This window comes from Anabrus simplex, chromosome 7, assembly GCF_040414725.1.
Source record: "Anabrus simplex isolate iqAnaSimp1 chromosome 7, ASM4041472v1, whole genome shotgun sequence".
In the NCBI taxonomy this organism is placed as follows: domain Eukaryota; kingdom Metazoa; phylum Arthropoda; class Insecta; order Orthoptera; family Tettigoniidae; genus Anabrus; species Anabrus simplex.
In genome coordinates this window covers 111,078,300-111,102,504 of record NC_090271.1, presented here as the reverse complement: position 1 = coordinate 111,102,504, position 24,205 = coordinate 111,078,300, and the positions used below count along the sequence as shown (strand labels likewise).

At 40.1% G+C, this 24,205-nt stretch overlaps 1 protein-coding gene across 1 annotated transcript in view; it reads right to left on the bottom strand.

Moving 5' to 3' along the window:
• LOC137501520 (juvenile hormone esterase-like) overlaps positions 1 to 24,205 on the bottom strand; it is a 124,758-nt gene that overhangs the window by 4,059 nt on the left and 96,494 nt on the right. Inside the window, exon 10 of the mRNA XM_068228606.1 lies at positions 10,755 to 10,887. Within this exon, the coding sequence (XP_068084707.1) occupies positions 10,755 to 10,887 (133 nt within the window). The remainder of the gene's footprint in view (positions 1 to 10,754; positions 10,888 to 24,205) is intronic.

The following is a 24,205-nucleotide window of genomic DNA, read 5'->3' as shown; positions in this document are numbered from 1 at the left end:
GACATTCCAGGAATAATTAATGAACAAGGAGACTGTGTATGTGAGGATCTTCGAAAGGCAGAAGTATTCAGTCAGCAGTATGCAAAGATTGTTGGTTACAAGGATAATGTCCAGATAGAGGAGGAGACTAATGCCAAAGAAGTATTAAAATTTACATATGATAAAAATGACATTTACAATAAGATAAAAAAGTTGAAAACTAGAAAAGCGGCTGGAATTGATCATATTTCTGGGGATATACTAAAGACAATGGGTTGGTATATAGTAGCATATCTGAAGTACTTATTTGATTATTGTTTGGTCAGAGGAGCTATACCAGATGAATGGAGAGTTGCTATAGTAAGCCCTGTGTATAAAGGAAAGGGTGATAGACATAAAGTTGAAAATTACAGGCCAGTAAGTTTGACGTGCATTGTATGCAAGCTTTGGGAAGGCATTCTTTCTGATTATATTAGACAAGTTTGTGAAGTGAATAATTGGTTCGATAGAAGGCAGTTCGGTTTTAGGAAAGGTTATTCCACTGAAGCTCAACTTGTAGGATTCCAGCAAGATATAGCAGATATCTTGGATTCTGGAGGTCAAATGGTCTATATCGCAACTGACCTGTCTAAAGCATTTGATAGGGTGGATCATGGGAAACTACTGGCAAAAATGAGTGCAATTGGACTAGACAAAAGAGTGACTGAATGGGTTGATATATTCCTAGAGAATAGATCTCAGAGAATTAGAGTAGGTGAAGCTTTATCTGACCCTGTAATAATTAAGAGGGGAATTCCTCAAGGCAGTATTATCGGACCTTTATGTTTTCTTATATATATAAATGATATGAGTAAAGGAGTGGAATCGGAAGTAAGGCTTTTTGCGGATGATGTTATTCTCTATGAGTAATAAATCAGTTACAAGATTGTGAGCAACTGCAACGTGACCTCGAAAATGTTGTGAGATGGACAGCAGGCAATGGTATGTTGATAAACGGGGTTAAAAGTCAGGTTGTGAGTTTCACAATCAGGAAAAGTCCTCTCAGTTTTAATTACTGCGTTGATGGGCTGAAAGTTCCTTTTGGGGATCATTGTAAGTATCTAGTTGTTACTATAAGGAAAGATCTTCATTGGGGTAATCACATAAATGGGATTGTAAATAAAGGGTACAGATCTCTCCACATGGTTATGAGGGTGTTTAGGTGTTGTAGTAAGGATGTAAAGGAGAGGGCATATAAGTCTCTGGTAAGACCCCAACTAGAGTATAATTCCAGTGTATGGGACCTTCACCAGGATTACCTGATTCAAGAACTAGAAAAAAATCCAAAGAAAAGCAGCTCGATTTTTTCTGGGTGATTTCCGACAAAGGAGTAGCGTTACAAAAATATTGCAATGTTTGGGTTGGGAGGAATTGAGAGAAAGAAGAAGAGCTGCTCGACTAAATGGTATGTTCCGAGCTGTCAGCGGAGAGGTGTCGTGGAATGACATTAGTAGACGAATAAGTTTGAGTGGCGTTTATAAAAGTAGGAAAGATCACAATATGAAGATAAAGTTGGAATTCAAGAGGACAAATTGGGGCAAATATTCATTTATAGGAAGGGGAGTTCGGAATTGGAATAACTTACCAAGGGAGAAGTTCAATAAATTTCCAATTTCTTTGAAACCATTTAGGAAAAGGCTAGGAAAACCACAGATAGGAAATCTGCCACCTGGGCGACTGCCCTAAATGCAGATCAGTATTGATGTACTGATAATGGGAGTGAAAAATCAGGTTGTAAGCTTCATCGAGAGGAAACTTCTCTTCAGTTTTAATTGCTGTGTTGTTGGAGTGAACGTATACTTCACGGGGAATGTTGTAAGTATATAGCTGTTAAAATAAGGGAAGATATTCACTTGTTAACATTGATGTTTTCACGCCCCGTTCTTGTAGACATGATGTGGGATTTTGGGCTTAGGCCGTGTCAAGAAAACAAGGTGAAACTCTTTATGTTTCAAGAAGAAATTGCTCCGCGTCTTTCAGAGGAAAATTCTCGGCTGTTCGGAAGGAAATCTTCTTTAATAATTAGGGTTTGAAATGAAAAATATTTTACCGTTGGATAATTGTAGTGATACGCTCGTTCGTCACCAGGTGGCTCGCTGTATGCAGGCACAGCGCTCCAAGCGGGAGATGACGACAACATTAAGCTACAATCACGGCCGACTTGATGCGTCGCTCTAGCTAGCTCGAGCGCAGCAAGGGGTCCAATCGGCCGTGCTACAATACGACATAACACATAACCCATAACTTAGAATGAACCAACTGATGATGACGAACGTACGAATGTGGAAAACACCGAAACGAAATAACAATATAGAAAGGACAGAGAAGAGAACTACGTACGGTACGCAAATCCTTAATGGCTGGAAACAACATTTTACTTAATTGATAGGTACTGTCGTTGTTGAAATAGATAGAATTTTTACGTATTTCCAGAGCTTCCCGTATAACCCTAGACCTGTAGGGTTTAGTGTGGGTAAAAGTTCGAACATCTTGGAAGTCGACATCTTGACCCGGTGATAGGGCGTGCTCAGCTCTTGCTGACTTTTCTGGCTGGTTTTGACGGATATTTCTTTGGTGTTCCTTGATGCGAGTCCCAGTGCCCCGGCATGTTTGGCCAATGTATACCTTGCCGCAAGTACAGGGAATGTTGTACACCCCAGGGTGTAATTATTTTTATTTGCTTTACGTCACACCGACACATATATGTCTTATGGTGACGATGGGATAGGAAAGGCCTAGGAGTAGAAAGTAAGCGGTCGTGACATTAATTAAGGTACAGCCCCAGCATTTGCCTGGTGTGGAATTGGGAAACAACGTAAAAACATCTTCAGGGTTGCCACTGTCTCCCGAATGCAAGCTCACAGCTGCGCGCACTTAACCACACGGCCAACTTGCCCGGTCATGGGGTAATAGTGGAGACAATTTGTCCTTGCTTTTACCTAAACTATGAGCAAATTTATTGATTGTGCCAAACACGGTTTTGATATTATGCTTGCGAAGGCAATTCTATCTGTGGTGTTGTGAATGTAAGGCAGGTAGGCAGTTCGCTACACTACTTCTTTCTGTGAGTTTTGATTAGTTGTCCCTGAGGGATGCAGGTCTCTATGAATCTGTACATCATTGAGTTGTAACCATTACCCTTGAACGTGAGTTTGAATGTGTCCATCTCGTCCTGGATATTTGATGGCTCACAAATTGGTGGCGATTGTCGTGCGAATGCCCTGATTTTGTGCTGGATGGTGGTGAGAATTTACATGGAGGTAGCGATTCGTGTGAGTAGGCGTACGTTAGACGGTATGTCCTAAGAAGCCGTCTCGTTTCTTTCTTACTAGAACATCCAAGAAGGGAAAGCATTCATCCGACTCCATCTCCATAGTGAATTTAATTGAAGGATGTTGCTGATTTAAGTGGTTTAAACATACAGGACATTTCTCAGGACCTTCTGTCCATACCTCAAATATGTTATCCACATACCTCCACCAAATCATAGGTTTGACGGGCGCCGAAGCAATAGCCTCTCTCTCAAAATTCTCCATAAAGAAATTAGCCACTGCGTTTTTCTGAGAAACGTGAAGAGTTTCACCTTGTTTCCTTGATATGGCATAAGCCCAAAAGCCCATACCATATCTACAGATCTTCACTTGGTTATTTAAGGGTTGTAGTAAGGATGTAAAGTAGAGGGCACACAAGTCTCTCGTAAGACGACAATTAGAGTATAGTTTCAGGCTTGATTCGAGGTCTGGAGAAAGTCCTGAGGAAAACAACACTTTTTATTCTCGGTTATTTCGGACAAACGTGTACGGTTATGAAAATATTACTATTTTTTGGGTGGGAACACTTGGGAGTAAGCAGACGAACTGTTCAACTAAGCGGGATGTTCCGAGCTGTCGGTGGAGAGATGGCACTAACTTCGATACACGACCTCATTTCTACTCTTATCGAGCGACTTGGCTGCGTGGTACTGGCCGTGAGGCTACTAGTCTTGTTAGAAGACGAATTATCTCAGTAGAGCTGTTAAAGTTAGGAAAGATCATAATATGAAGATAAAGTTGAATTTCAAGCGGACAAATTGGGGAAAATGTTAATTTATACGAAGAGGAATTCGGGATTGGAATATGTTCGATAAATTTCGAAGTTCTTTGAAAGCATTTAAGAAAAAGACTCAGTACGTAACTGACAGAGAATCTGCCACCTGGGCGACAGTCCTATGTAAATGCAGACCAGTGATGAGGGTTGATTGATTGATTGATTGATTGATTCATTCATTCATTCATTCATTCATTCATTCATTCATTCATACATTCTTCTTACTTTCACTCGCGATTGATGCAGTGAAGATTGACTCCCATGAGACTGACTCCAGACCGACTGGCGTGCGCAAGTTGCGCTCTTTGTATAGAGACCCGTAGAAGATTCTAGTGATTCCCACTTCCAGGTTATTCTGAGCGCCTGGTCGATCGTTATTCAGCCTCCAGCTGCTTCCAGGAGTTTCCTTATCGTGGACTTCAATTCGCCGGCGTTATTGTTTTGTTCGCTACTGGCGCCATCGTCCACATTGTTGCAACTGCGCCGCAATTGTCATCTCTCGCTGGCATTATTGTCGGCCGCCTCGCACTCCGCCCTTATAGTCACAACTTTACATGAAAACCTTCGTTGGGAGATCCACTAGGCAACAGTGAAAACCGTATAAAAATCTTCTCAGCGGTTTTCGAGTTATGGAATGCTATTCCCGAACCTAGCGCGGGATTTATACTGTTAAAAACATAACATGAGTTATTAGAGCCGAGTTTTAAAGATACGTATGTAATCTTCATACAAATGAACATTTTATTGCACTTTCTATGTTCTACAATTTGTAACCCTGTACTTTGTGGATATCTTCAATTGTTTAGGTGGCGTAAGTCGATAAAATTGTAGCCTGGCATCATTTCTTTCGAGTTGTTTGACAGAAATCTTAGTGCTCTGTTTTGTTTCATTGGTAATATTTTACGGACGAAAATCTTAATTAAAAATCCCCTATGTAACAGCGAAAACTGTATAAAAATGCATCTGGTAAAAAAGTAACCTCATGTCCTCATTCCGAGATGGTGTAACTCTTTTCACGCACATCCCCAATGGAGGTGAACTGCATGTGCCATTTTAACCATGTACCAGCCCTCCTAAAATTCTTAAGTTTTTAGCAGTACCGGGAATCGAGCACGGGCCTCCCAGGACGGCAGCTAATACCGCCAACCGTTACGCTACGGAGGCGGACATCCATCTAGTGGTTCTCGAGTTATAACTGGACAGCATTACAGACAGAGAGTCAGACAGCCATTGAGTTTGATATAGTTTATGGAAAATATTCTACTATAAATATCAAATGAGCATTGAGACAATAAGGCAATATATCGTCATCAGGAAGGAATACTAGAAACTGCTGTCGGTAAAACGAAATGAACATATGGAAAAGGAAGCGATAAAAATCGTGAAGGATGCCATCAAGGACCCGTTTGTAGCATTAAAGCCTAGGAAAATGCAAAGCAGTGGAATGATAGAAATGGATACATGGGAAGATCACTTTAGGAATATACTAAATATGGATGAGGACGTCAATACTGAGGCTGCGATAACAGGATCGTACCAAGAAGTAACTGACCCGTTCACAAAGGAAGAGGTGTACGAAGCTATTATGTCACTTAAAAATAAGAAGGCCATAGGACCCGATGGCATATACATCGAGCACATAAAAGACTCATCAGAAACACTATTACCGGCGATTTCAAACCTAATGAACCTCTGTCTACAAGTATGCAACATCCCAACATCTTGGAGAATCTCGACTATGAAAATGTTGTACAAGGGAAAAGGCGACCAGTCAGACCCTAACTCATATAGAGGAATAGCTATAGAAAAATGCATGCTGAAAATAATGACAAAGCTTCTCACAAAAAGAGTTACAGACGCAGTAGAACACAAACTTCCAGAGGAACAGTTTGGATTCCGTAAAGGAAGGAGCACCCTCCATGCCATTAACAACCTCATCAATGACATTGAAGAAGCCCTCAGACATCCAAGAGGCAAATTCCATGCAGTATTTGTTGATTATGCAAAAGCTTTCGACACGTTAAGCAGGCCACTAATAATCGCGAAGCTGGAAGCAATAATGGGGAAAGACAATCTCACGACTCTGATAAGTAACATACTGACGACAAATTACATATAAATTGATGACCAGGTCGCGACTTCGAAATTGATCATTCAGACCAACGGAGTACTCCAAGGAGACCCACTAAGCCCCTTGCTGTTTAACATTGCGACGTACGATGTGGTAAAGGTTACTCAGCAAGGTATAGAGGATTTGAAAATATACTTATATGCAGACGATATGGTCATTGGATCAAGTTCCCTACATGATGTGCAAAAAGCTGTAGACAATCTAGACAGGTGGGCAAAAGATAACAAGATGAAAATTAACACAGAGAAAACAGTGAAAATGACATTTCGGAAAGGTGGCCGAGAGGCCGCAAGTGACAGGATATACCTAGGATCTACAGTCCTCAAGACTGTCAATACATTTACGTATCTATGACTGAAGATGCAAACAACAACAACAACAACAACAACCTATAGGATTCACATAAAGTCTAGAGCAACGGCGGCCACCAAAGCTATATATGATATTAAAACAATTACCAAGCTTTCACTAGAAACTGCTATGAAACTATTCGATGCGAAAATTGCGCCAATTGCCACATATGGACTGGACATTATATGGAATAAATTGGGTTTGGCTGAACTGAAGACAAATGAAGCAGTCAAGTCGAGCTTCCTGAAAGCTACACTGGGAATATCAAAATACACAAAATCAAGGCTTGCATATGAGCTTGCAAAGGAAACCTTCTTCATCGAGGACCTCCGAATGAAGCGAGGTTTTCCATCCACAGATGCTTGGGAAAAATTAATGCAGGACAGAGTGAAGAAGAGGGAAGAAATCTGGCTCGATTTCTACCCAACGGAGGCGATGATGAATAGAACATGGACAAAGACCAATCAAGACATGCGACATTTCGTTAACTCGATGGCGGTCCATGGGTATCACCATAAACTTTGCAACACTGAGTACTTCTATGACCCCGACGAAACCTGTGTTTGCAAGCTGTGCAATGAACATTGCAGTCGATATCACGTAATCACATGCAAAAACCGGGGATTATCTATTGTGAACTTTTGTAATAGTGAGAAGTGACAGTACATATGACAAACTTTGTTTATACAATGCACAATGTGTGTGCTGTATCTTTATTAATTATGATGATTAATAAAGTGTTTATTATTATTATTATAAATATCAAATTAAAATTACAAAATTGACCATTAATGAATAAATAATATATGAAGTTATTAATTCAAGTTTTGCCACGGAATTGAACCACCAGGACTGGAAGTAACTGTCCAGAGATAAAATACGATGGTTGGGTCTAGTCTGGCGCTGAATAACCGCGCCCAGTGTCAGAGCCTCTTCCGACTCGGTCTGGACAAACTTTCCAGGTCCTCGGCTTCAATGTATGGTCGGGTCGGATCCCGTGTATTATTATTACATGCGAATAAGCCCATTAGGACTACGCAAAGTACTTAGAGGCGTGCATTTTCCTTCTTTTGTGCCCATATTTATTTCATTCTTTTACTTTGGGCTTCCTTTCTGTCTTCAGACCAGGTTCTTACAGTTTTCTTCTTTGGTCTTTCCTCATGGTCAACTTGGCATTTGTGAATTTTGGATCTGAAGATTACCCTGTTTCGGATATCTGCTGGTGAATTCCTGTCTGTTTCAAAACGGTTTTAATATCGCCAATCCATTTCATTGTTTCTGTTTCGCTTTACGCCTATTTTCGTAGAATTCGGCCATATGTTTTGTACGTCTGTCTGAATGCATTCTTTTAATATGACCAAAGGATCTTAGCCTGCGTTTTCTAATGTCACTGCGCATCTGTGTGTATTGTTTGACTTCCTGTCTGCCTCTAAGTTGGTATTGTCCGTTGGTGTATTTTTGCCTAGAATTTTTCTTATGCTTTTGCGTTCCTTTTATCCAATGTTTTCAATGTCTGCTTTCCTGTTCAAAATTAGCGTCTCTCATCCATAAAGACATTCTTGTTTAATGACAGTATTGCAATGTCTCAGTTTTGTATGCTAGGAGATATATTTTTTGTTATAGATATTTTGGAATAGTCGATTTGCAGTTTCCATCTTTTGGCATCTAATTTCATTGGCTTTTATTTCGAGTCCATTTTCCTGAATTTTTCCACCATGGTATTTAAAATGTGATGCTCGTTTAATTTTGCCATATTTTGCTTCCATGAATTTTGGTACATGTTTGTTGCAGGCCGTGTATTCTGTCTTTTCAAAAGATATCTGAAGGCCGACGTTCTTCGCAATTTCTTTCAGGAATTCAGTTTGATTTTGGGCTGTTGAAATGTCTTGGGTTAGTATTGCTAGTTCGTTCGCAAATGCTAAGCAATCTGTCGCTAGTTTTCCTCTGCCTAAAGTGATTGCTTGGTGAACTTTGAGGACCAATTTCTGTTTGCACCATTCTTGTATCACTTCTTCAAGGACGCAGTTGAAGAGTAAGGGCGAGAGTCCATCTCCTTATCTTAATCCCGTTTTGATTTCAAAGGGATCTGAGGTCAGTGGCTTCGTGGCAGTCAGTGTCTGCTTTATGATTGAAAGTATTTTCATGTCTAAACCTTATTCTTTCAATATTTGAAAGAGTGATTTGCTATCAACTGAATCATAGGCTTTTTTGAAACCAACAAATGTACAGAATAAATTTTTGCTACACATTCTCTGATGTCTTAGGATTAGCTTTAGGTTCAAGGTTTGCTCTGGACACGATCGGCCTGTTCTGAATCCTGCCTGATATTCTCCGATTTTTGGTTCTAATTGTTGTTGTGCTCTATCAAGAAGACTTTGGGATACAATTTTGTAAGCAACTGATACTAGTGAGATTCCTCTGTAATTGTTTACATCTGTTCCGTCTCTCTTCTTGTGTAGCGGATGAATTAATGAATTTTTCCAGTCTTCTGGGATTTTTTCTGTCTTCCAAATGTCTTGAATGATTGTGATTTATTTTATGGCGTTTGGGCCTCCACCCTCAGCGGATGCTTTGTTGTTTTTAAGTCTCTTGATCTGTCATGTGATTTCTTCTTCCTCTGATGGTAATGAATTTGGATTAGTATTTTCAGGTTCTTGTGGAGAAAATCTTTGTGTTGGTTCTGGACATTTCAGTAATTTTTAAAAATAACTGGCGAGTTCCTCGCAGTTTTCTTGTTTGTTTAGTGCCAACTGTCCATTTTCTTTCATGAAGCAGAGCCTTTGTTGTTGATATCCTGCAAGCTTAGTTTTGAAGTTCTTATAGAAATTCCATGTGTTGTTTCTCACAAAGTCTTTCTTGATTTCAAGTTGTGACGTGTTTGGAAGGTGAGGCTTTTGTTAGACAGTAGATTCCTCATTTTCAGAAAACTAGCACGAGCCATTTCTATTCGCACACGGATCTCTAAGTCCGGGTCCAAGTCCTTAGTAATCCAGCTGCCAAGGTACTTAAATTTCCGCACTTGTTCAACTTGTTCCCCATAAATGTTCATAAGAATGTGCTTGTTACGAGTTCTAGTAGCCACCATCTTTGTCTTGTCGGTGTTAATTCTGAGTCCAAGTGCAGGTGTACTGATACGATTCTGTGTACCAGACGCTGAAGACCTTTAGTACTGTCAATGCCATCTGCGTACCTCAGATTGTTGATAAACTTTCCGTTAACTTTTGCTCCATCTTCCGCTTTTGAAGAGTATGTCCGAAGATATGCTCAGAATACAGGTTGAACAGCAGGGGAGATAACATGCATCCTTGCCGTACTACCTGCTTGATCCTGGTAGCGCGAGTCTCGGGAGTTTCCAGTTCTCACGGAAGATTCTTGATGTTCATACAGCTATTTGAAGAAAGTAAGACCTTCACTATCTACTCCAGCTGTGCTCAGAATTCGCACAAGTTCAGAATGCTTGACACAATCAATGAAGCACATATGTACTTTTTTAGACTGGTCTCTATAATTTTGTAAAAATGTCGTCAGGAAGTACAAAGCCCCACGTGTCCCGAACCCCTTACATGGAAACCAAATTTTTAGTCACCTATGTGCAGTTCGCGTTTATGAATTCTGAAATGTATTGTCTTTAGAAGCAATTTAATAACTTCACTCAAGAGACTAATGAGCTGGTATTAGATACATTTAGTGGCATTTGGCGTCTTAGGAATGGTGATTAGAAATTATTTAAGCCATTCTTGTGGGACGTATCCTGTCCTGTTCATATAATTTAAAAACTCGGTTAGTAATATAACACTGTTTTCAACAAGTAACTTTAAAATTTCAGAGTGAATGTCATCTGGACCTGTTGCTCTTCCAGTTTTTAATAAAGTTACGACCCTTTGCACTTCACTGATCGAAATTCCAGGTCAAGCTCTGTACTCATTAGGCCTAATAGTGAAATTGGTTTTATTCCTTCTCCAAATAGATATTATTATTATTATTATTATTATTATTATTATTATTATTATTATTATTATTATTATTATTATATCCAAAGTAAACAACAAATTATAATGTTCACAAAACTTTCTAAGCTGGAAGAATATTTAAATAATTTTTTAACATATTTGTCATGAGTTGTAAACTGTGGAGTCTTAATACAGTAAAATGAAATCTGAAATCTTACCCAGTCTTAGCGAAGTTGGTCCATAGTTTGACCATTCGGGCTCGAGTGAGCGCATCCGTAGAATCCGATGGCACCTCCGTGTTTAGCATTTCAACATTGAAGAGGTATCCAATTTCATCTGCATGGGAGGCACCTGGAAGAGGAAGCAATTTAAGGTTAATCCATTGACGTAAATTATCTTATTTTTGGCGTATTTCCTTCTGCATCTTCTGCATCTGCATCTTTTGTGGTTTCCTTGTAACCGCATAAATTTTGGTGGTGCTATTTGAGGATCCAACCAGCCTCTGGGCTGATGACCTAACAGACAGACAGAGATTTTAAGAAAATATGGTGGGTGACCTAGAAAAGGAATTCTTTTAAGTAGAACTTAAGATGAAAACGTGGCTGGGTTACACTAAAACGGAATTCATTAAAGTTGAAGTTAAGACGAAAACACTGTGAATTATCAGAGAATAAACTCGCGTGAATGAGGAAATAATACACATAAAGAACTGTCATATATGAGCTATGAACTGTTGTCGCACTGTCATCCTGTCGGTCATATCTTATAAATTAGTAGTGAGGATTATTAGTGCTGAACTCTTGGACTTAGCCTATTTTGATCGTAAAAGTTAATTGTTATCTATGGAGAGTGGTTAATTTCCAGATTTAGTAGTTCCACAGACTATTTGGTGATAGCCTTTCAAGCATCATCAGGTGTTAACATATTGGAGCCTAGCAAGAGGCTGTGCGGTTTGGGTCACGCAGCTATCAGCTTGCATTCTGGAGATAGTGCGTTCGAATCCCGCTGTCGGCACCCATGAAGATGGTTTTCCGTGGTTTCCCATTTTCACACCAGTCAAATATTGGGGCTGTACCTTGATTAAGGCAACGGTCGCTTCCTTCTCTTCCTAGCCCTTTCCTATCCCATAGTCGCCATATGACCTATCTGTGTCGGTGCGACGCAAATCAAATTGTTAAACAATAATAATAATAATAACACTGGTACTGGTTTATAAGTTAAGACTATACTAGTATGTCGGCCAGTCAATAAACTGCAAGGAAAAGAAGGTGGTGTTTTACGCGCCAGCATAATGAGGAACGCTTCCAATAAATTATTATCGTCGTTGCGCCTCGAAATACCGTTATGTAACAATGTTGAGGGGAGAAACACTGACTCGCAGCACATGTATAACTTAGAACGAAAATTCTTTGATATACAGCAGTTCATACAGTACTGAACCTTGGATGACAGAATCTTTCTGCTCATATTTCTAAACTGAAATATGATCGCATAGCGGCTTTTTTAGGCCCAACGACGATATGTCCCACCCAGGGAAAAGAATCAAAGACAGCATTGAATCATCATGAAGTGATGTCCAAAGCGAATAGGAAATCAACGATTAGCAGGAGTGAGTACTCGTCCATTACGAAAATTGGGATGCCATTTTTATTCCTAAGGGGAATATTTACCAAGGCTGATCTGATTCAGGTTGTTAGAATCGTAAATTAATTTGTATGAATGAATGAATGAAATGAATGAAATGAATGAAATGAATACACTTCTCTCCCAGCCACGGAAGACCACCAACTGGGGAGAGCGTATTCGTTTATTGTAATCTAAAACATTACATGTGGTTAAATTTAACGTACGCCAAACAAACTAACAAACCAACAAACCAATAAACGAAAGCAAGATAGGAAAATTCAAAGATATTCAAATTCGTTAACAGGTACATAATGTTAGTATATGTTGCATACCCCATACATACATCCTTATGAAAACAGCGAACATACACCCCCCCCCCCACCAAATCAGGGACAACCGCCCACCGGGGAGAGGGGGAAGGTCCGCCCGCCGCGTCCATTGCACTCACATGCAAACAGAATTATTAATTACGGTAAATCAAATATATTTAACTCCACACGATTGATTAGACACAAAGAACGGACATCCCCCTCCCCCAGTCACGGATGGCCACCAAAGCCGGAGAAGAGACCGACCGATCATCGCATCCATCGCTATCACATATCACTGGTTCTGTTCAATTTCGAAATGCAACTCACTTGTAACTGATACCACATTCAATTACAGCTTACTACCGCAGACATATTCCTTAATAGTTACTTAAATATATCTTTGAAAAGTATACAACCTTATCCTTATGAGGCATTTCCTGGATTTTAACTAAGTTGTACAGTCCAGGATACCTCTTCCGTAACTACATGTAATTATCTCTGTTTTCTTTACATTTTTTCCCCAAATACCTCTAATAACTTGAATTAATTTTGTTATTTTCCCGGTTCCTTCCATTCTCTGTTTAATAGCCTTGAAAGTGTGTAAAGTTCATGTTCATTTAGGATTTTATCCAACTCTTTCCTTTCTAGGTATTTCTCTCTGATATTTCTTGTTTCTTTACAATCCTCAATCAAATGTGCCACTTCCATGTTTGAATTACATAAAATACATTCATTTTCGTCATTTTTTCTCTTAAAGCTTTATTTTTATACAGTCCCATCAACCACCAGATTATTCCTCTCATTTCCCTTTTTGTTAACATTTGTACCCTTATAGTCATATTCTCACTTATTTGACAAATTTTTATTAGTGCTCTCTTGCTGTTTCATTCTGTCCTTTTTGTTTGTCTTTCTATATCTTTCACTCTTTGAACTACTTTCTTATGCAATTCCTGTCATTCCTTGATATATTACTTACCCAGTATGATCCCAATCCTATGTACTCTTCACCCCATCCACCCAGTAGCCTTCGCTTAGATGTTTCATTTGGTGCTGATAGTATATGCCTAATATTTCACCACCTCCTCCCGTTTATAATCTCAACCAATACTTGACTATTCGTTTCGCAATATCAGCCCGTATATTCACCTCTTCACACATCATTCTTGCTCCACTGTGTGCAGTACAGTTTGGCAGTCCCATAATTATTTTGGCAAATTTACTAACGATTTCCTCCAATGCTACAATTTCCTGATCTATTCCCCAAATTTCTGATCCATACAATACCTTAGCTTTAACTAGTGCATTAAATATATTTTCCAGAACTTTGTATTCTATGTTAGGCACCTTTTTATCCAATATTTTGATACTAGCCAAGGCACTTATTCCCTTTATTTTTGCTCTTCTTATTTGGTCTGACCATCCACCATTACTACTTACAATCGTCCCTAAATATTCGATTTTTTTGACCACTTCTAACTTTGTCTTACCCATCCACCACTGTTCACTCTTCGAAAGCTTTACACCCATTTTACAGACCATTACTCTGGTTGTCTGTGGGTTAACCGTTAAATTCCACACTTTACAGTAGTTCTCTATCTCATTAATACTATTTTGCATCTTGTTGGGTGTTAATGCGAGTAGAATTATATCGTCCGCAAAGATTAGGCCTGGAATATGTTGATACTCGAGACATGGATAAGCACCTTTCTCAAATTCATTCGAGTGGAAAATATCGTTAATAGACACCCTTGTTTAAGACCCACTTTATAAGTTATCTCTCGCACTACTAGACCATTTTTAACTTTGACAGTACATTTAAATTCCGAATATATGCTATCAATTGCTCTTATAATTTTAGCTGATACTCCGATCTGCCCCAACTTGTGGACGACAGCTCTTCTAATCGCCGAATCGAACGATTTTTCTAAATCGATTACAGTAATGTAAAACTTGCCTCTTTTCTTCTTATATTTATCTATTATTGTTTTAATTACCATTATATTGTCACTTGTCCTCATTCCCTTTCTGAATCCTGCTTGTAATCTGGACATGATCGAGTACTCCTCCGCCAAATTCCTTAATATTTTTGCCAATATCCCTGTATATATCTTAAAGAATCTAGCAACGTAATCCCTCTATAATTACTTGGGTTAGATCTTGTATACGGGACAGATGATTCCTTCTTGCCATGATTCAGGGAATCTTGCTCCTTCGAAGTTCTTGTTAAATATTTTGACTATACTTGTTAGGATAAAGCTGTTTTTGCCTGCTTCCGTCCAGAATTCATTGTTTATACCAGAAATTGCTCCTGATTTCCCCTTTCTCCCTTTCTTTAATATTTCCTTTACTTCGTCGGCTGAAATTTTCTTATCTAAATCAGACAGGGTGCACTCTAATCCTTTCGAGATTCGCATCTTCTGTACATCCAGTTTCCAACTATCTTCACCACTTAATAGTTTACTAAAGTATTCTATCCATTCTCTATGACTTATATTCACCTTTAGCTGAGTTATATTTTTTCTATCTTTACAAATTTGATTTATTCTGTGCCATACTTTCTTAATATCATTATTCAGAGCATCTCTGTTTAAGTAGTCAGTCTGTTTCTTCTGCCAAAAATCTTTAGTTCATACCAATGATTCTTTGTACTCTTTTCTTTTGCTACAGAATGCAGTTCTTGATTCATGCCCGCCTATTTTTCTGAATGTGTCTATTGCTTTCATTGCTTCCGCTTTTTTCGCCTGCATTCTTCATTGTGCCACCCACTATTTCTTTGTATTCTTAACTCCCGAGCCTGCCTCTTATGACCTGCCATCAGTATTGTGTTTTCTATTAGCTTTATCGCCTCATCTATTTTATTTTCTTCCACAGCGGTCTTAATTCCTGTCTTAATAATTTCAAAGGACCTCCCTTCGAAATATTCCTTGAATTCTTCGCTAAGGTCTTCTATTTATATAAACTTTATCACTGATCTCTCTTTAATATTACTTTGATAATTCCCCCACTATTCTCTTCCGTGCTTACCATATTTATAGTTATGGGTAAGTGATGTGATTCTCCCCAGTCTTTAACATTTATCCTCTTAATGAGTGGTAATGCCTCCTTAGAACATAATACTAGATCAATTGCACTACCACCCGTTTCTGTTATAAACGTTAAATTACCCCTTTCATCTCCTGGCCACCACCTATTTAAAATATAGAGTTCTTCTGTTCCAAAAAATTCTCATCGTTTGCCGCCATAGTTATTGCAACCTTTATCTTGACTAGTTCATTTTCCAATTATTATTTCCTCAGCCTATTTACAATAAACTGGTTTTAAGTCTGCAATCTTTGCATTGAAATCCTTCATTATTACAATACCTATGTCCTAAATGTATATTCTTTAATCTGTTTACTTCTAATGCTAACTCTGTGAAGAATTCCTTGTTTGCCAATGTCGAGCCCTCGTGAGGAATGTATACAAAAGCGGGACATAGATTAACATCCATCTTCTCTTTTACCCTTGTTTTCACCCAAAGTATTTCTTCTATATCTGATTCTATTATTTCAATTTTTCCTTTACTTCTTCCCTTATCAAGGTTAGTATACCACCGGGATATCTACCTTTACGAGCATTCCTGCCCCTTGACTTGCTATACGTTTTAAAACCTTTAATATGTACTTCATATCCCGGTGCTATCCAACTCTCAACGAAGGTAATTTCTGCCGTTAACAATTTCACCTGTGTTCAAAAAACCTTCAATGTTGACCGTATCAATATTCCATTCTAGCTATTTCTTACTTTTACCCTCAGACGAGTTACCTGCCTTACTTCTAGTTATTCTCTTTGTCTCCAGTTCTAGAATACTACCCTCTGGTGAAGTAATAATTTCTTTATCTAAATTGTCTTTCTGTCCTTTGCCTTTCTTGACCCAGAAGGCTATTACACTCAAGGATTTACCTTGCCCAGCCAACTTCTTGGTTCTCTCATTAGATGGACAGCTGCTCCCTGGATTCGTGTCGACTCAACAGTCAGCTGGTTGTCAATCCCCCTCTACTATACGTTCGTCACTCTGCAGGCTTCTGTTCTCCTGTAGAGTACGAAGTTTGTCATCAGAGTGTACGTTATCGGCCACGGTACAGGCAGCTGACTGGCACATTCCTTGCTCTACAGACAGTTTCACTTCCTGGTGCGATGAATTCAACTGCCTATCCATTTCCCGTAGCTGTGCAACTGACCAAATACGCGACCAATTACAGTCCCTACTATAAGACGTTTGCCTCTTATGTATGCTTTTAGTCCATAGTTCCTAGCTTTTACTAGATGAAATCGCAAGACTCTGTGTTCCATGACTGTCTCTTTATCCATATCTCTTCTCACCCAAATTCTTTCTCCTTTTAAGTTCTTCCAATGGAGGATAATTTTGTTCGCCTTCAGAGCCGAAATGAACTTTAATAGGTCTTTTCCCTTTGACTCTCCCCACTCTATAAATTTCATCAATATCTTCTTCTTTACAATTTATCTTTATGTGATTATTTATAAAATCAAACACTTTACTCGTTAGATCATTCAAATCCTCCTTTTCGTTCTCCGGAATGCCGTATATGAAAATATTTTTCCTCCTTGCGTCCTGGATAGTCATTTTCTGTTGCTACTTTAATTTTTCCATTTCCCCTTCAATCACCTTCACATTTTACTTCAATAATTCTATTTCCCTACAGTTTTCCACCACCTTTTCTGTCATAATTCTTCTCTCTTCTTTTATACAGTCTTTCATTTCTGTCATATCATATCTCAACTCGCAAATTAGCTCTCTCGTTTGCTCAATCTGGCAAGCATCTCTGATTATTTCCCTAATATTTTCTATGTCCTCCCAGCTCAATGATCCCATTGGGCCAGGGTTCACTTCTACGCCTCCTATTATCAGAAGAATTGTCACTACTGCTGCCACCATCATAGTTCCCTCGAGCCCAGATTGTCGTAGGTGAGCCTTACCACTCGCCGAACACACACTGCACTCACCCGTGCCATCGCCCTATGGCCGCGCGATACTGCTCTAGAGCAATATTCATTCTTCTCACTCACCACTCACTGAACAATACAACTTCTCGCTTCGCTAGCTCGATTACAACTGAATTCATTTGTAATATAGACTATTGCAAGTTTCCTTTCATGGTAATATAAATAATAGAATCAAACTGTCGGTTAAATTTAGTTACAGCAACCTTGATTGCGTGCTCTGTCATATCATTTGCAGGGGGCACTAGGTAAGGCACAGTCAACACAGCACCAGTTTTGAGCGTTTATGAACGCTACCTGAGAGGAGTCTTTTATGTTCTACCATTATTTGTTGGCATTTACTACAGTTTCGGGAAATTATAAATCATTAATATTATCAAGCATGTACACTGACTGACAGAGCAAATGCAACACCAAGAAGGAGTGGTCAGAACTTTATGCCAATTGCAGGGTAGACTGACGTCACTGAGGTATGCTCATGATGTGAAATGCGCCGCTGTGCTGCGCATGTAGCGAACGATAAATGGGACACGGCGTTGGCGAATGGCCCACTTCGTACCGTGATTTCTCAGCCGACAGTCATTGTAGAACGTGTTGTCGTGTGCCACAGGACACGTGTATAGCTAAGAATGCCAGGCCGCCGTCAACGGAGGCATTTCCAGCAGACAGACGACTTTACGAGGGGTATGGTGATCGGGCTGAGAAGGGCAGGTTGGTCGCTTCGTCAAATCGCAGCCGATACCCATAGGGATGTGTCCACGGTGCAGCGCCTGTGGCGAAGATGGTTGGCGCAGGGACATGTGGCACGTGCGAGGGGTCCAGGCGCAGCCCGAGTGACGTCAGCACGCGAGGATCGGCGCATCCGCCGCCAAGCGGTGGCAGCCCCGCACGCCACGTCAACCGCCATTCTTCAGCATGTGCAAGACACCCTGGCTGTTCCAATATCGACCAGAACAATTTCCCGTCGATTGGTTGAAGGAGGCCTGGAGGCCTGCACTCCCGGCGTCCGCTCAGAAGACTACCATTGACTCCACAGCATAGACGTGCACGCCTGGCATGGTGCCGGGCTAGAGCGACTTGGATGAGGGAATGGCGGAACGTCGTGTTCTCCGATGAGTCACGCTTCTGTTCTGTCAGTGATAGTCACCGCAGACGAGTGTGGCGTCGGCGTGGAGAAAGGTCAAATCCGGCAGTAACTGTGGAGCGCCCTACCGCTAGACAACGCGGCATCATGGTTTGGGGCGCTATTGCGTATGATTCCACGTCACCTCTAGTGCGTATTCAAGGCACGTTAAATGCCCACCGCTACGTGCAGCATGTGCTGCGGCCGGTGGCACTCCCGTACCTTCAGGGGCTGCCCAATGCTCTGTTTCAGCAGGATAATGCCCGCCCACACACTGCTCGCATCTCCCAACAGGCTCTACGAGGTGTACAGATGCTTCCGTGGCCAGCGTACTCTCCGGATCTCTCACCAATCGAACACGTGTGGGATCTCATTGGACGCCGTTTGCAAACTCTGCCCCAGCCTCGTACGGACGACCAACTGTGGCAAATGGTTGACAGAGAATGGAGAACCATCCCTCAGGACACCATCCGCACTCTTATTGACTCTGTACCTCGACGTGTTTCTGCGTGCATCGCCGCTCGCGGTGGTCCTACATCCTACTGAGTCGATGCCGTGCGCATTGTGTAACCTGCATATCGGTTTGAAATAAACATCAATTATTCGTCCGTGCCGTCTCTGTTTTTTCCCCAACTTTCATCCCTTTCTAACCACTCCTTCTTGGTGTTGCATTTGCTCTGTCAGTCAGTGTATATGAGATAGGTTTAACGAAATTAATTATTATTAGATGTGAGGTAAGGAGGTGTTACAATTGGAATCCAAGCGTGAGGCGAATGAATTTAATAGTGTGAAGAGTATAGTCATGATACAATTGACGCCCAACAGTGGGGGTAAGTATTTTGTTAAGTTACACTGCTTCTCCTAAATAAGCCGGTGATAGTTGTAGTGTAGTCCAATGATACTGGTATTTACTTCCTGCATTTTCATTTGAATACAATGGATGTTAGAAGTGCCTTTAAAAAACATTTATTTACGTTTCATTTTATCTATTTTTACTCTAAGCAGTTGATAGCGAGTTGAGTAAGTGCCGTGACGCGTATTTAATCAAGTTCTTTATTATTGCTTCTCTTGTCTACACCAAGTTCAGGCAAGAAACAATATTATTGTAACTTTTCTTCCATTTTTAGGTAATCGTACCGGCAAGACATACTTCAAAACTTAGTGCTTAAAATCAAGCCCTACTAAAACAGAAACCTGCTTCTTCCATTTAAATAACCGGCAAGCGAATATCATCTTGAAAGTGTCACTTAGTGGAAGTCTTCTCCCTCATAATGCCAACCCCAAATATCTTGGAGTTGCTCTCGACCGAATGTTATCATACAGGAAACATCTAACCAAACTAGCAGCCAAATTAAGGTCACGCAACAACATCACAAACTTGCTGGCTCCACATGGGGAGCTTCGGCATCTACTTTGCGTACTTCAGCTATGGCGCTGGTGCTTTCCACAACTGAGAGAACTGTTCTTCAGTTTGGATCAACAGCTGTCATGCTAGAAAGGTGGACACGGTCCTGAATGAAACAATGTGTGTGATAAGTGGCACAGTAAAATCTACTCCTCTTTTCTGGTTGCCAGTGCTCAGCCACATAGAACCTCCTAGAATTAGAAGACGGAATAACTTGCTTAGAGAATACAACAAGATATTAACCAATACTGATCTCCCCATCCATGAAGATGTTAACGTCAGATTCAGCCGCCTCAAATAAAGATCTCCTCCTATTCAAACAGCACAGGAACTTGTTAGGAGGGATTTCATTCCAAAAACTGATTGGCAACAAGAGTTGAACAGCGTAGCTCCTACTCAATGGCAAATATTGTTCAATTATAAGAATCCTCCAGCTGGCTTTGATTTGCCCCGCAAGACATGGGTAGCCCTCAACAGAGTCCATACTAACCACGGGAGATGTGGATCAATGATATTTAAGTGGGGTATGAGATCTTCTCCAATCTGTGACTGTGGTGCAGTTAAGCAGACGATCGACCATATTGTCACCGAATGCATTGGAAAGGCATTCGCTGGATCCATCCAGGACTTTTTGGTGGCTTCTGCTGAGGCCATACAATGGCTAGAGAATCTAGATCTAACTCTTTGAACCCTTTTGCTTGCATGATTGTTTTCAATGTTATAGTGTGTATATCTTGTGATTATGTATATAATATTTTGTGCTTACTGTTCATGTATATTTAATCTGTGTATTGTTTTGTGTACGTTACCATACGCTAATAATAATAAAACCGGCAAGTGACTTTAGACCTGACTGCTCCTTTAAATATTATCAAGACGTTTTGACATGAATATGTCTTAGAGCTAGGGGTGAACCGAAATTTTGTGTAACGGAATACTCTCATGTGACAACATGTGTGATGGAAGTGTAAACTAGCAACCATACAGGCTGTTTTATGGCTTGCGGTCGTCTGAAATTAGCAACCGTTGAAGGCCGACATAAATATAAGACATATTTATGATCATTTAATTTTCCAACAGGGAAATTAACACATTTTCTTAACGTAGACTTCGGTGGCGTGCGGTGAACACATTAGTTACCCCAGTTGCAAAAAAAAAAAAATGTTTTTAAATATAAGAAATTGTAGCCCCACGATACGGTCTAAAGTCAACATTACCATTTTATAAGGCTGCATTTTTCGTGGATAGGTCTACCTGAGAAAGGTTTTTCAAAAATATTTTCAACCACACACTCCAAATTGATATTCATGACGACACCATCAAAACTTAATCTATAGCAGATTTTAAACAATGTACTTACAGTCTCACACTCTTCGTGATAGTACAGTCATGGTTTTTACACACTGGGACCAAAATTTAACTGGTATTTTACCGCCACTGAAGTTTTATAGTTACACTCTCTTACTGAGTGTATGTGCATCAACGACAAACGAGGGAAAATATTCGTCACGACATATAGCACACGTTATTTTCACGAAGAACGCCACAGAACTCGCGAAACCTCTTATAATCCAAGAGGAACACTGCAAAATTTTACTATTTATCACCATCACAGACAACTAAAGACAAAATTGTTTTATTTCGCGCTTAGGTTTGTGTTCATGCTGGGCATAATAAAACAAATTCTGCGGCTATCGGAAAACATACTCTATTCGTGCCATCAGTGAATTGCTCGAAAAAACTTTATACATGCCGAAATCCAAAAATAAAATATGTTCTTCTATATTATAATAGAGTTCTAAACTGGCTCAATTTTTATCAGCAAGACTATGTGCAAGTAGCTATACTGCTAATATGTTCATAGTTTCCTTGTAGTCTCTACTGTGTGGCACTGAACACTTCGAGTGTGAAGCATTAAAACTAAGATACCTTACCTAAGCTAGCTGTCCTGTCGCCGTAAATTGCTGTCTGGGGAGGACCCACAGCTCCACCCCGCTTGCAGGACAAGGAAGCTTCAAGTGTATGTGTCAACCAAGAAACATGAATTTCACTGGGGTAGCTCTCTTTCGCGCCGGTAAGGAAAGCCAGCTCTCTGGAGAAGCTGAATTGCGGTGGTGCGAGCGGATTGTCGAGACAGCTATAGTTGGCTTGGTGATATTCGCAGCTTTTAAAACTTTATAAAAAGCGTTGTAAGGAATAATAAGAAAATCTTAATACAAAGCAGCGCTGGGGTAAATGGGGTTCGGTGCACACCACTGGTAGACTTACGTTCCTCGACAACGGGTACATGGAAAGAAACATTTTAAGACGTTTTTATTGTTTGGGCAGAACGCGTATATCACCAAGAGTATTTAACTTATGATTATTTTTAATGTATTAATTGACAGATAAAAGAGGCTATCTGTTGCAAAAAAGGAAAATCTGAAACGTAGTTTCATGAAATAGCGCTTTAACCTCTTAACATACCAATTATCTACAAAATTGTGATCTTTTTTACCTAATTTTTTATTGTTAAAATGGGCTATTTATTGAAAACTAACGACAGTGATAACAATGAAAATACATTTTTCGAGCTTAACAATGAAATATAAGCCACCAAAAAGTTCCTGTTTTAAAATCCCGAGTATACTCGTGATACATTTTACGGGTTCTGAAATGAATAACACAGCACTAAACATCCTCACAACACGGCTGGAAATGTATTTTAGGATTAGCCTTGAAAGGAAAACGTGGTAGGGCAGGTGGTAGTGTTCCGGAAGTATCAATTTCACACCACTGTCTGGCACTTGCAATATCACAATCAGATGAACTAGAACTACCACTTTCTTTTTCTGAACTGTCTTCAGAAACTTCTTCAGAACTATCAGACTCACTAAACTCAAAGTCAAACTCTTCTTCACTCTCCATTTTCACCTAACAGACAAAGTACACTTAGATAGCAACAAATACGGGAAAGCCGCGAAAACGAACTGCCTGAGTCACCGACATCCACTGCGGTTGAGTCAGAGACATCTGTTGGCAAAAATAGGACCCTAAAGTAATAATTTCATAAACATCTGGCGGAAATATTGAGAAACAACAAGAAACGAGTATATTCGGGCTTTTGAATTAGGTATCGACCAATGAGCGACATTCCCGAGTATACTTGGGATTTTATTTTATATAAATGTATAAAACCCCGAGTATACTCGGGCTTTCATGCTAAGAGGTTAAATGAGGCAAAATTTATGCTAAGTATGTAACGTCACACGCATACTCTGTTACAAGATGGCGCAATGTTGACTCGCGCGCTCAGTTTGAGGTTAGCTGTCTTTGTGAATACACTGTGATCAGTTTTATATAATAACAAATTTAATAATGGAAAATAACGACTTCATTCGGATTGCGAAAAACGTGCAAAAATAAGAGTTGAAACGTGGAAAGTGAATAATGAAGGAATAAAAGAAATAAAACGAAAGGAGTGAAATAGGCGTTACTATGAGATATTGAAACAGTGAAAGTTATAAATTACCAGTCCGTCGTAGTCAGCTGACAGTCAACTGTACGACGGTGACTCTTACCCCTCAACTTTAGCCCAGCCACGATCTACTGCACGACGCATCTCCGCGCGAATATTCACCATATCCAGCGTCAATAACAGCATGAATTACACATTTCAAAAAAATTAGGGGAGCCTGTTTTGTAACGTCTGGTATGTGAACGTTAATTTTGGTAGATTGGGTTCCAATGGTCGTACAGCTTACCTTGAGACCTAAGCTATTCAGGCTATCTCAAAACGAAGTATTATCCTCCATCTGTAGGCGTAGCCATGCATTAAACTGTCAAGTGACCTCTCAAAACAAAGTGAATAGCGGTGCGTCCGTGTGTCGTTGTGAGGTACACAGACTACTGCAGTCTTTTGAGCACGTTGTACGTAATCCAGCACATCCCATGAGACACCTTAACGAGGTTCATGTTGCAAGGGCCGTCACATTGATCCAGAAAGGATGGACTTATCGTCGTGTAGCTGAGGATCTCAGTGTCTCGCCGTCAGTTATTCAACGCTTGTGGGATCGTTACAGTGAGACAGGCCAGTTCACAAGTAGGGTTGAACAAGGTCGTGGACGCATGACGACCCTACAGGATGACCGATATCTGACCACCTGTGCGCTGCGGCGTCGTTCAGCAACTGCCAGAGAACTGCAACAAGACCTCAGGAGGGTC